Genomic DNA, 14,042 nt, shown 5'->3' on the forward strand with positions numbered 1-14,042 from the left:
CTTGCTGAATTAATGAAAGACTAGGTTTCTAGCCCAAGTTAGCCGGATCTGTCTGGCTTAGGTAGAACTTCCACGTCTCTGCCTTGGTGCTCCCGTCTGCAGACCCGGAAGAGGCTGTACTGATCCTGTTCGGGGAGAAGATTCGCCTTCACCGCCCAAAATCAAGTTACCTATGGCCGTCGCGCTCCGAAGCACTAAGACTTCAGGGTCTCAACGTACACTCACAAAACTCTACGACCAGCCCTGCCCGCAGCCGTTCCTCCCACGGCGACAATTTTCGCCCTCACCGCGCGCTCCCGCGTCCCTCCCAAAAGGCGCAGGCGCAGGCGCGGGCGGGGGGGGGCGCGCCGCGCTTCCCGGAGAACTACAACTCCCACAATCCCAATCGGCAGAACCACCTCGCGCTCCCGGTGGGAGCGGAGGCGGAGCGGATTGCCCCGGGGCAGGACGGAGCCTTCCGAAATGTCCGGCCTGTGTCCTCTTGGGTAGAGTTCGTTTTAAGAGAGACTCTTGTCTTGCCTGGTATGGTAGGACACCTGTCCCTATGAGGTATGACTCTGCCTTCCGCCTCCGCTGAGATCCCCTCAGTATAAAACGCCAGATGGTCTAGGCCGGCGGAGGCGCTCGGTGCCGGGCGCTCTGGAGTCACCTGAAGAGTCAAGGGCAGCCTGCGCACGCATGCGCAGAGGGCAGCATGGGACAGCCCGGAGCCGCTGAGCCGCTGAGCCGCTGAGCCCCTTTGCCGAGTCTGTGAAGGTGAGTAGGGGGCGGGGCGGGGCGGGGCGGGGCGTGTCCTGGGTCGGGACTGACCACCCCCTACCCTCCCTCGCCCCCCGCGGCATGTTCTCGTGTTGGCATGACTACCGCCATCCCAATCAACTCTAAAAGCCATTGACCCCATTGTCCAGAAAACTGGGCTCCCCAGGAGCTCAGTTTTAGCATTTTTACATCAAAATCTCACTTCCAGTTAAACCACTTCCAACATTTCATTGCCGTTGTATGTACAAGTCTGCCTTCTTTGCCATGTGTTTTAGAAATAACAGCTAACATGTTGGGAGGGCTCACCTTTCTCTTGGTTTTCCCGGCATGTAACAAATAGCTCCTTCCTAATGAGATAGAGCTTAAAAGTCTTTTGGACGCTTGATTCTATTCAGTTTAGTGTCAGACTAGTTCCGTACTATGTTCTCTGATTCTTTTGTGTGTAAGTTTTCTCATGAGAAGACTCCTTGAGACTGTAAAGACCGTGATACATTAAAGAAATCGTGGTGCTGATGAAGTTTATAATATGCTGGAGATACAGACAGTTAAGCAAGTGTCTTGTGCCCTAACCCTAACCATTTTGCTTACACCTTGCTATGTGACTTGGTTATGTTGCTTAACCTTCTGGGCCTAGATTTTCTCCTAAAAGGAAAAGATTGGATTAGATGATCTCTAAGAACTTGCCAGCTGTAAAATTCTGTGGTTACTGAGGAGTAGATTCCAGATTATATCACAATATATTAATGCTAAACATCAACTTCCGTTTCTCTGCTAACATAAGTGAAATAAGCTATAAGAATTTTGGCAGCAGCGTTAGAAAGAATTTCACCTTCTTGTACTTGTAATTTCTTCTGTGTTGTTCAACATATCTAATTAGCTGGTAATACAACTTTCTTCTCCGTTTACTTCTTGTCGTTTTATAGAACATCACTAGGAAGAACTCTGGGTACAACAATGAACACAATGTATGTGATGATGGCTCAAATCCTTAGATCTCATCTGATAAATGCTTCAGTGGTTCCTAATCGAAAGAAAATGCTTCCATATCTTGGTGTTATTAGAAATAGGATGATGTCAACTCATAAATCCCAAAAGAGGATCACAGAATATTATAGGCTGCTGAATCTGGATGAAGGATGCTCTGCAGATGATGTCAGGGAATCTTTTCGTAAACTTGCCAAGCAATACCATCCGGACGGTGGCTCTGGTACCGCTGACTCTGCAACATTTATAAGGATCGAAGAAGCTTATAGGAAAGTGCTTTCCCACGTGATAGAACAAACAAATGCCAGACAGAGTAAAGTTGAAGAGGCAGAAGAAGAAGAAGAAAAATTCAAATATAAAACACCCCAACACAGGCATTATTTGAGTTTTGAAGGTATTGGTTTTGGAACTCCAAGTCAACGAGAGAAGCAATATAGGCAATTTAGAGCAGACCGTGCAACTGAGCAAGTGATGGAATACCAAAAGCATAAACTACAAAGCCAGTATTTCCCTAATAGTGTAACTGTTAAAGATGTAAGACAGAGTAAGGAACAAAAGATAACTCAAGCAATAGAGCGATTGGTGGAGGATCTCATTCAAGAGTCAATGGCAAAAGGAGACTTTGACAATCTCAGTGGGAAAGGAAAACCCCTAAAAAAATTTTCTGGCTGTTCATATATTGATCCCATGACTCACAACCTGAACAGAATATTGATAGATAATGGATACCAACCAGAATGGATCCTAATGCAAAAGGAAATAAAGGATACTATTGATCAACTCAGAGAGGCAATTTTAGTGTCAAGGAAAAAACTTGGGAATCCAATGACACCGACTGAACAGAAACAGTGGAACCAAGTTTGTGAGCAGTTTCAAGAAAACATCACAAAACTAAACAAGCGCATTAATGATTTTAACTTAATTGTTCCCCTCCTGACCAGGCAAAAAGTCCATTTTGATGCACAGAAAGAAATTGCCAGAGCCCAGGAAATATATGAGACCCTTATAAAAACAAAACAAGTCAGAGATAAAAACCCAAATAACATTGATCAGGGAGAAGGGGAGAAAACACCTGGAGTCAAGCCAGGTTTTCTAAACTGGATGAATGTATGGAAATTTATTAAAATATGACCATTTCAGTGTTCACAGTACTGCCCCAAATCATTTTCAGTTGCACTGACATCACACATAGAGGCTGATTTATTGCTATAACACAAGAGTTTGAGAATTGTGTGCCTCTGTACTTTTCAGAAAACCTGATCACGTCTCCAGTGTCAGGGAGAAAGCTGTAAGAAACTGAGCCAGCGAAATGTTCAACCAGCTTCGTTCTGAGCATATAGCAAGAAGAGAAAAGAACTTCCAAGAAAACAGCTTAATCCGTTTCAGAGTTTAAATATCAGTCGTCAGGTGAAATGAGTTAGGACAGGGACTCAGACTGGGGATCATAAAGCGTATTCCAACATCTTAGTGCAGTTTTAAGGTTTAATAACTTAAAAACAGTTGCTGTTTGCCATATTCAAACACAGGTACTTCAACAACAAAAACTAAAAATGTGTTATCAAAAGTCACAAAACTAAAGAAGTGTAAAATGTAGGCAAGTTAAACCTCCAGATGATATATGTTTTTTTGAAAATTTGCTGCATTTATATACCTGAGGTTATTAAAGCTCAAAACTGTTCTAAGACTTTTGGGACACTCTCTGCATGGTTGGAAATGTTAAGATCAGGAAACTAGCCTAATGGAGTTGCTGCACTCTTCTTTTTTTATAAAGGCCTTCTCCGTGGGTACTGAATTAAAAATATCTGGGTTGTACTTTTCCTGCCTAACTTCGTGATCCATTGGCTGCAGCAATTGATCAGCCAAGCTAGTTGATTTAGTTTGTTCTGGAAATAAACCCCAGTGTCCACTTTTAAAGAGTCTGAGTGTATTTTCTGACCTTTTGGAGGTGAAAAAAAAATCACTGGGTTCAGTGAAAACTTAAGATTTCACTTCTGGCTTCATGTCTAATCGGAGATTGAAATGTGAGCTTTTCACAAATCTACCTGCAGTCTGTGTCGTGTGTCAGACTATCCAGAGGGTTTTTCACAGAAATGACAATCTCAATTTGCTGTCTTAGGGATCCAATTTCCTGTCTTAGGAACCCTATAATAAGCAGAGACAAGATGTCTGAATTTTATGCCAGTTTCCCCTTTCAGCAAATGACAGGAAACTGACATTCATGAGGTTGTTGTGTCCCATCCACTTTCAGAAAATCTGATTTTTAGGTCTGTGTAATTGCTTTAACCACAGAATTGGACAACTAGCAGGATATGGAGAGTGGTCAAGAGGAGCAGATCTGTTTCCTTATTTTATCCAGAGCATTGTTATGGACGTGGTTCAGAAACATGACATTTGCCACTCCGATTTTGGAAGAACAAGTTATTTTGTAAAGTGTTTGATAGTTAAAACAACAAATAAAACTACATCTTCAAAAGGAGATTTCAAGCTTTTCTGCTTAGATGATGGGACATTAACTGGTATCATATACGATTATTTTATTGAATGAGTTATCGTTTGGCTTCTCCAATGATCATATTACTCTAAACAAAATTGTGAACAGTATGAAGTAGAACTTTATAGTAAGAGCTATAGTTCTAAAACATTTTAGAAGGTATGATTCTGGGAATCTTGTCAAAAATGGGAATTAGGTATATATTACCTAACTGCATTGCAGCAACTTAAATGAAGGAAGCCACTTTCAATATTGGATAATGGGAAGGTAAGGTTACCAGAAAACTCTAGTAAATTCTTTCTTTCTTTCTTTTCTTGTGAGGAATATTGGCCCTGAGTTAACATCTGTTGCCAGTCTTCCTCTTTTTGCTTGAAGAACATTGTCCCTGAGCCAACATCTGTGCCACTCTTCCTCTATTTTATGTGAGATGCTGCCACAGCATGGCTTGACGAACAGTGCTGGGTCCGCCCCTGGGATCTGAACCTGCAAACCCTGGGCCACCAAAGCAGAGCGCAGAACCCGACCACTACGACACTGGGTGGCCCTCTGGTAAATTCTTAATTTTAACATGGCACACTTTATGTTTGTAAATGTCTTTATTAATAAAGTTAATTTTAATGATTATGCAATGGTCCATTGTATGAACAACTAATAGTAATAATAATAACCATATTTTTGGCTGACCACCTAAATAAGTGAATTTTATCTTTTCGATTGATGATATCAAAATTGACTGTGACATAGATAATCTTCTTAAGAGGGCAAATTCACTTATGTAGAAACAGATTTACTTATTTAAGTAACCAAATTCCAGGCCAGGAAAAAAGATTTTGGCCAGTTGATCGGAGTTTCTTGAATTGGAATTTGACACTTATTTCTCTTATGAGGCAGGATTGACCTTTCGCTGTTAAGTTTTCACCTTCTAACTTTGTCAGCTTTTCAGGTGTGGTGGTAATCTGTTGAGATTTGTGAAGTCGCTATTATATTAGGCACATATCAAACTCTGCCTGCTTTCCAGCCTTTTTGTGGATCCTTTCTTCAAACTGTAGGACTAGGACCCTGGCCCAACACCCAGAGGAGAGAACCTCAAACTCCTGGCTTTGGTCTCCCAGCTCTGTGAATCATTTTTTTGCCCTTGCTCTATATGCCTGAGGTTCGGCACAGTAGTTGGCTACCTCAGGACTATGGTTTTAAATTCCTTGATAGAATGACCGCAGGACATTCGTTTTCTTCATCGTGCCCCCAGAACACGATGGGGGTGCCCCTCCCACAGATAGGAGTCTCCTGAAACCTTGTCTCTATGGCTGGGGCCTATTACTTCCTGAAATACTTCCCTGCTGCCAACTGCCTGGGTCCCTATCACTGGGCCTCAGTCACTTTTTGGGACATTCCTGATACCTCTCAGGGGCGACTCATGCTGATTTGCCTATTCCTAGAAGTGTTGCCTTTCCTTTTTGACAATGTTCTGTTTACTCAACGTACGTTTATTGAAGTCCTGAAAGGGAATCCACCATTCCACTGTCTGGATTCTCAGAAATCAGTAACTGAGGGGGACAAATGGACCCCTCAGCCCCAAATGTAACCCTCAGATACTTTCCTTGGTATTACGGGTGTCAGCACCACCCAAGCTCCACCGGGGGGGACAGGGCTCCCTCTCCTCCTCTGGCCTAAGGGTAGACCCACAATTGCTGTCATCCTGCCTCTTGCTGGGCTGAGATCATCAAAATGCAACTTTCCTCAGGGCTTGGGGATGACAGAAGGGAAGGGGAGACAGTCCCTGGAGTGAGAGAATCTGGCCTGCGGCCCTCTCCAGTTTGCCTCTGAGCCCGGTCCCCAGCCTGCTGTGGAGTGGCCGTGCCCACCATTCTCCCACCTCTGGGAGAACCCTCGAGTGGCCTGAGCATGCCTCCACTCCGCCGAATCTAGACCTAGGAAAGTAAGGTCTAAGGGGTTTTCTTTCCTGCCAAGACCAGTTTCAAAGGTCTGGTTTCCTCTTCAAGGACCCACATCTTCTCTAGATGATTGATGTATGCCACTGTCCCCCAGGCCACCTAAGTGGCAGACCCTACCTGAAGGTCTCTAAGGACACATACATCCAAATATACCCCAATAAGCTTGCCATTGTTATGAGAGAGACCTACACACACTTGCGGGGCGGGGTCCTTCCTGCTCCTCCCCTTGAGGACCTTGTCGTGAGGATTATGGTCCAGTGGCAACTCACCTTTGGCATTTATAGCTGGGCCTCTATGGTCTCTGTGGTTTCACCTCTGGATCAACCTGGTTCCTTCACCTCGTCCTCTCAACTTTCCATTCAACCACAGTTTACACCACGATTTGCCCAGTTGAGTGCCAAGATTTTCAGTGAGCTTTGCTTAAATGATGCCATGGACAGCTGTTGTCCTTTTTGGCTGCCTGTCATGTTCCAAATGGCCCATCTTGATGGTGGCATGTGTCATTCATCTGGGGAAGATGTGGTTCTTAGCATAGGAAGTCAGAATTCTGAAGGTGGTCTTGGCAGGAGAGAAAACCCCTAATTTTCTTAAATATGCTCAGAAATGGGCATGTGACCCAGGCTCTGCCAACAAGACTTCTCCTTGGGAGATGTGGGTTCAGCATGAGGCACGGAAGGAAATGCGTGGGCTCAATGTGGCAGTTCCACTCAGCTGGTGCAAGAAGCAGTGGCTGCCAGGTGGAGCTCCTGGCACAGAGTGATGGCAGTGGCAGTGGCAGTCAAGTTCCTAGCTTGTAGTGGGTGGTGGTGACCACAACAACTTCGTTGTTTTTCTCGCCAGGCTAGTTCCTGAGTCTGGTTTTAGGCATTGTTCCTGGAAACAACCTTGGGCTACTTTCTTCGGCCCTCCCCACATCCCTGTGTCCTTTAATAAATCCCTATTCTGCTTAATCTAGCTAAGTGGGGACTGCCATTTGCAACTAAGAACTGTGATTGATACGGATGAGATCACGAAAATCTCATGGCTCTGGGATGGACAGGAGGTACACACTGGATTGAGCTCATGGAGCACGTGGACTCTGGTTAAACTCTCAGCTCTACCGTGTTGCAGGTGTGTGATCCTGGGCGAATTACCAAACCTCGCTGACCTACAGATTTCTGAGGTGTAAGCAGGAATAATAGGTTATTGTGAGGATTCAGTGAGATACATGTAAAGAATCCAGCTCAGTTACTGGTGCATGAATGAGCACTCCATTCTAAGTATTAAATTATATATGCTGTTGTGCTAATATAATAATAAATCGAAGTTCTTATTATTTTTGATTTGTTAGGAAAAAATGTTCCATAGATTTCTCTTGGGGGAGTATAGATTTCAAAGCTAGTCAATTTCCTAAAGTTCCTGAAACTGCTCTCTGTCATGCCTTCAGCTAGCAAGGGGCTCTAAATGAAAATGTAGAAGGAGCCAGTCAAGAAAGACCACATATTGTATGATTCCATTTATATGAAAAGTTCAGAATAGGCAAATCTATAGAGACAGAAGGTAGATTAGTGGTTGCCTGGGGCTGTAGAGTTTGGGAGGAAATGAGTAATGACCACCAATGGTTAACGGGTTTTCTTTGAGGGGGTGATAAGAATGTTCTAACCTTGATTGTGGCAATGGTTGCACAACTCTTTAAACATACTGAGAACCATTGAATTGTGCCCTTGAAATGAGTGAATTTTATGGTATGTGGAAAGACTGTTTTTTTTTTTTTTTAAAGATTTTATTTTTTTTCCTTTTTCTCCCCAAAGCCCCCCCGGTACATAGTTGTGTATTCTTCGTTGTGAGTTCTTCTAGTTGTGGCATGTGGGACACTGCCTCAGCGTGGTCTTATGAGCAGTGCCATGTCCGCACCGAGGATTCGAACTAATGAAACACTGGGCCGCCTGCAGCGCAGCGCGCGAACTTAACCACTCGGCCACGGGGCCAGCCCCGTGGAAAGACTGTTTTTAAGAAAAGAGAAAAGTAAAAGAAAATACAAAGTGGTTCTGAATTTGGCAGGTCGCTTGCTACTTTTTTTTTTCCTGCTTTTTCTCTCCAAAGCCCCCCGGTACATAGTTGTATATTTCAGTTGTGGGTCCTTCTAGCTGTGGCATGTGGGATGCTGCCTCAGCGTGGCCTGATCAGTGGTGCCATGTCCATGCCCAGGATCCGTACCGGTGAAACCCTGGGCCTCTGAAGCGGAGCACATGAACTAAATCACTCCGCCACAGGGCCGGCCCCCCGCTGCTTTTCTATAAGCAAGAAATGTCTTCAGAAACATAACAAATAAGAGAACTGATTTAAATTGTGTTAAGCTTAAAAACAAGCACCAGTGTTTTAAGAACTTAAGTTTAGATGCTTTTACATCCACAGCAAAAGCTGATTATTACTTACAAATTTCCTCCCCAAAACCCACAAAACTTTGTTAATATTTCCTGGTATTTGCTACTGTGTCTTTCTTACAACAAATAGTTACTCTTCCCAATTGAGTGGTGGCCTTACATAAACAACAACCCACAAAGTGGAGAAAAGCTAAGTAAAAGCAAATGCACATCTTGTAGAAATGACTGACAGAAAATGGTCTTTAATTACATATACAAAACTTTTAATTCTGAAACTCAGCAGGTGATCAAGCAGTAGTTAAGATGGCAATTCCTGTTACACATCATGTGGCCCACAGCCTCTCTTCTCTTTCTTCTCTCCAACACCCAAGAAAAAGTGTCTTGAGAAGCCATGACTCTGTGGCCTTCTGGAAACGAGTGTCAGGGAGCTGGCAGAGGGAAGAAGTGAGCCTTTGGGTCCCACTCTTCCAGACTTGAGTGTCTTTGGAAGATGCCTGGTGTAAATTTATCACTTACAATGCCTGCCTGTCCACAGCCCCACAGGGGCTAAGGACAGCAAATACATCAACTCGCTGATGAAGCGTTATATAGTACAACAAAGTAAGGTGTTTTTAATTTTGAAAATTCACATGTATACAGTAAAAAATTCTATCAATGCAAAAGGATAGGCAATGAGCAAATGGGTTCCCCTTTACCCCAGACACCCTCAGATCCAGACCTCTTGAGCCTACTCCCCAGATCTAATCACCAGGAACAATTTCTTGCATATTCCTATTAGTTTTCTATTGCTGCTGTAACAGATGACTACAAACTTAGTGGCTTAAACTGCACAAATTTATAATCTTACAGTTCTGGAGACCAGAAGTCTGAAGCAGATCTCACTTGGCTAAAATCAAGGTGCTAGGGGGCTTTCTTCCTTCTGGAGGCTGTAAGGACGAATCTGATCCTTGCCTTTTCCAGCTTCTAGAGGCTGCCCAAGTTCCTTGGCTTGTGGCCCCCTCTTCTATCTTTGAAGCCAGCCACAGCAGGTTGAGTCCTACTCATGTCACATCACTCTGACTCTCCTGCCTCCCTCTTCTACTTTTATTTATTTATTTTTTTTGGTGAGGAAGATTGTCCCTGAACTATCATCTGTGTCAGTCTTCTTCTGTTCTGTATGTGGGACACCACCACAGCATGTCTTGATGAGCAGTGTGTAGGTCCGTGCCTGGAATCTGAACCTAGAACCCCGGGCCACCAAAGTGGGGTGTGTGACCTCAACCACTATGCCACCAGGATGACTCCTCCCTCTTCCACTTTTAAGGACCCTTGTAATTACCTAAGGCCCACCCAGATTATCCAGCATAATCTCTCTATTTTGACGTAGATTGATTAGCACTCTTAATTCCATTTGTAACCTTAATTTCCTTTTGCTATGTAACAGCATATTCACAGATTCTGAGGTTTAGGACATATTTGGGGGGCCATTATCCTGCCACCACAATATCCTTCAAAAAATTTACACATATAAATTAAACACACACTGTCTCTCCATCTTTCTCTCAAAAACACACAAATGTGAATACACTATACATACTCTTATCTTTTTCTTCACCTGCCTATTAATATATCTTAAGATCTTTCCAAATCAACACATGTGGCTCTATCTCATTTGTTAAACCTGCCTGAGATTGTTGTATGCTGTCACGGAAATTAGAACTAGTCAATACTGAGCAAATGAAATAAACAGCAGTGCAAGGTTATGCAAAGAGAGAGCGCAAGGCGTAGAGAGGGCAAATGCAAGCTGAAGTTATCAGGAGTCAGGAATGAGATACGGCACAATAACAAGGCATAAGGTATGAGGTCCAGAGAAGGTACAGTAGCTCCTGCTTGTTGAACACCTTCCTTGAGTTAACTAATTTAATCTTCTGTCGACGAAAATAATCCATAACCAATCTATAAATGAAAATTTGGGTGAGTTTATTCTGAGCTGAAATCTGAGGATTATAACCTGGGAGAGTCTTTCCACAAAGGAACAGAGCACTCCAAAGAAGTGGGGGTATACAGGGTGGTTATATACCCTCAAAGAGGATGTTTCACATATGATTGAAATGTCCCTTTTACAATAGTCATGAGGCTGCTCTGTTGGCACAGCGATTGATGGAAACAGCAGATAGGTCTGCTGTCTCGGTGAACGCCTCGAGCTGGGTGGTCACAGATGAGCACTGCAATCAGTTCCCAGCCTAAGGAAAGATGCTTAATCTTTAAGGAGATGCCAACGTTGGGAGGGGGAGGGAAGTTGCACCTTTATCTCAAAATGTCTAAGCAGATATACAATGCATGCTCAATGGCCACAGTCAGGCCCTTTTGGAAAAAACAAAGTCAGGCCAAATTAGGTTTATACCAAATGGCTTCCTCATATACTCCAGTATATCCTATTGCTTGCCATTTCAATTTCTCACTTCGCAACTCCATGAAATAGGCACTATTCTTAACTCTTTTTGAGAAATGAACAAACTAAGGCACAGAGAGGTTAAGTAACAGCTAGAATGTGGCGGAGTTGGGCTATGGACCTAGGCTGTCTGTGGCTGGTCTGATTCCAGATCCCTGTTCTTACCCACACGCTACACCATGGTGTTGGCAGAGAGGAGACCGGAGCAGATCACTTTAGTGAGAGCCTCTGGAATGAAGATTCAAGAACTCCGTACACTGAGGTTCCTGCCGCTGCCTCAGATTCAGTGTGTTTTACAGTTGGACTATCACTTGTGTTCTTTATTTCCCTCAAGGTCCCTGCCTCCCTGATTGCCCCTGATACCATAAGTGAGAGGCAGTGTGATGCAGTGGAAGGGGCATGGGCTTTGGTGCTAGGGAGATTTGAATGGACCCAGGTTTTGCCACTCACTAGCTACGGGACCTTCCTGAGCTTCCGTTTTCTCATCTGTTAAATGAATATAATCAGACCTAACCTGCAGGATTGTTGTAATCCCCGGAGATGATGAACATTGAAATGCTGGGTGCAGGCTGGGGTCCTCAGTGCCAAATCAGTGGTTTTCAGCAGACACATTACTGCCCCCGCGAGGACGTTTTTGAAATTTGTGGAGGAATCTTCAGTCGACAAAAATAATTGGAGGGGCACTACTGGCAGAGCTTCTATTTAGCCCGTTTGGAGGAGTATGTTGTGCTGGCTGGCATCTGTTCTGATTGGTTGGTAAGTCTACGCAATCCTAGCTGTTAAATATTTCTAACATAACCCCTGACCACAGGCATTTAGGAGGTGGGGCGAGGGGTGCTGGGTGTTCCACAATGTGCACGGCAGTCAACCAAAAAGAGGAATTGTTCTATGTCCCACCCAACATTCAAATGTCCCACCAGACATTGATGTGGGTGAAAAATCTGCTACAATCAACTGGCCTAGAACAGAATCATATTGCATATAAACACAACATACTTTTTGCATGATTTTAAATATACTGTTTTTTTCTTTCACAAATGCAACTACCGTGAAAACTGTAATTCATTTTCTTGGGAATTTTACCAAGAGTTGTACCCCATTTCAGAAAAACATGACTGATGGCACATGGCGTATGGCATTTGAATTACCAGTACTACACGCCTACTGCAGTTTGCATTTGTAGTGTTTGGATGCAAATATGTAGCAGAGGAGACTGGAGATCCCCACAAATTTAGAACCAAATATTACTAAATGAGTGGATGTCATAGCCAGAGTCCAAGATGATCCCCAAAGATCCCCACTTTCTTTCTTCATTTTTGTGCAGTGCCCTCCCACATGGTATCAGAGTTGGTTTGTGTGACCAACAGAATATAGCAGAAGTGATGGCATGTCACTTCTGAGGCTGGCAGCTTCCTGCTTCCTCACTTTCTCCCAGATCACTCACTCTGGGTGAAGCCAGTTGCCACGTCTTGAGGCAGCCTTGTGGAAGGGCACATACGTCCAGGGACTGAGGCCTCCAGCCAACAGCCACATGAGTGAGCTCTGCTGGCAGGCTTCAGATGTCTGCAGCCCTGGCTGACAGTTTAAGCTCATGAGGAATCCTAAGCCAGAACAACTTAGCTGAGCGGCTCCCACATTCCTGACCCTTAGAAATTGTGTAAGATAATAAATAAATGTGTGATGTTTTAAGTTGCTAAGTTTTGGGCTAATTTGCTGTATAGCAATAGACAACTAATACAGTAGACATACATGAAACTCATTAATCTTGTTAATTTCACCAATAAGCCTTCTTTTAAAAACACTTCATATGTGCTTCCATTCTAGTATAATTAAAGCCAATCTATATTATAAAAACTACATGTCAAAATGATTTATTTATTTGGGGTCACCTATTGTGTTTCTGTCTTATCTTATACTGTCTCTAGAGGCCTTCTACTTAAATTCTCTTTGGCTTCTTGTACTCCCACATATACTACAGTATCTTTTTCTGACTCATCTTCTGTTCCTTGTTACCAATTGAAGAATTCATCTCCACAGCAGTCTTTTAAACACTCGTCTGAATATATCCTGGACATAGACTACTTGTGATCCTTCATCACCACCTTTTCCTGTATCACAATATAGATGATTATTTTAACACACACTTACAAAAAAGCCTGACTCATTTTGTGAGAGTATCATACTTCTCATTTTCTCCAAACGTATCTCTATTTCAAGCAAACCCTGGTAGCCTAGTGATTAAGCTTCAGCACTCTCACTGCTGTGGCAGCTGTGTGTTGCTGTGATGCTGAAAGCTCTGCCACCGGGGTTTCAAATACCAGCAGGGTCCACCCATGTGGACAGGTTTCAGCAGAGCTTCCAGACTAGGAAGAAGGACCTGGCCATCCACTTCCAAAACATTAGCCATGAAAACCCTATGAATAGCAGTGGAACATTATCTGATGCAGCACCGGAAGGTGAGAGGATGGCACAAAAAGATTGGGCAGGGTTCCGCTCTGCTGTCCACGGGGTCAGCAAGAGTCAGAATCAACTCCGTGGTACTAACAACAGCAATCTCCATTTCAACTGAGATTATGTTCCCCTTTTTCAGTTCTAAAACTACATTTGTTTCTTTTCTTTTTTTTTTTTACTACTCTAAAAAGCCATTTTGAGATTACTTTTTCTGTTACTTTGAACTGAAAGAAACCAACAGATAAATGTATCCAATGTCGTTCACTCTAGACTGCAGAAAGAAATGTTTCCTCTTCAGCCCGAATCAAATAATCTAAGCTTTGGTATCCTGTTTCCCATCTACAGACCAGTCTTTCCTCCAAATGATTGACACGGAATATCCATCCTTTCATGAGAGGGTCATTTCAGATCCAATGGAATGTGACCTTAGTCTCAAGACACCTTTATCCAAATTCAACAGTTCAACTGACTTACTCACACAAAGTCTTTTTGTTACACAACCCCATAAGTTTATGGAGGAAAACAATTTTTTTTGCAAGTACGCGACTACACAACATGCTTTAATCTTTCAGCTAGTTCCTGCAGTACACATTTGGTGTGTACTCTTAGAA

At 43.4% G+C, this 14,042-nt stretch overlaps 1 protein-coding gene across 2 annotated transcripts; it reads left to right on the plus strand.

Moving 5' to 3' along the window:
* Window positions 1–397: 397 nt before the first annotated feature.
* On the plus strand, window positions 398–7,160 carry LOC124234221 (dnaJ homolog subfamily C member 28). Of its 2 annotated transcripts, XR_006887248.1 has the most exons (3): window positions 398–756; window positions 1,683–4,783; window positions 7,142–7,160. XR_006887248.1 is itself a non-coding variant. In XM_046651466.1 (2 exons), exon 2 carries the CDS (start codon window positions 1,714–1,716, stop codon window positions 2,872–2,874), a length of 1,161 nt encoding a protein of 386 aa, XP_046507422.1. In that variant the 5' UTR covers window positions 398–756; window positions 1,683–1,713; the 3' UTR covers window positions 2,875–4,858. The 2 variants fall into 2 exon arrangements, 1 of the variants encoding a protein (XP_046507422.1); XM_046651466.1 differs by lacking the exon at window positions 7,142–7,160 and having other exon boundaries at window positions 1,683–4,858.
* Window positions 7,161–14,042: the final 6,882 nt, after the last annotated feature.

Source organism: Equus quagga, unplaced genomic scaffold (genome assembly GCF_021613505.1).
Source record: "Equus quagga isolate Etosha38 unplaced genomic scaffold, UCLA_HA_Equagga_1.0 73442_RagTag, whole genome shotgun sequence".
Classification (NCBI taxonomy): domain Eukaryota; kingdom Metazoa; phylum Chordata; class Mammalia; order Perissodactyla; family Equidae; genus Equus; species Equus quagga.

Excerpts from the sequence above, each read along its gene's own strand:
- LOC124234221 (XM_046651466.1), top strand. The coding sequence starts at position 1,714 with ATGAACACAATGTATGTGATGATGGCTCAAATCCTTAGATCTCATCTG.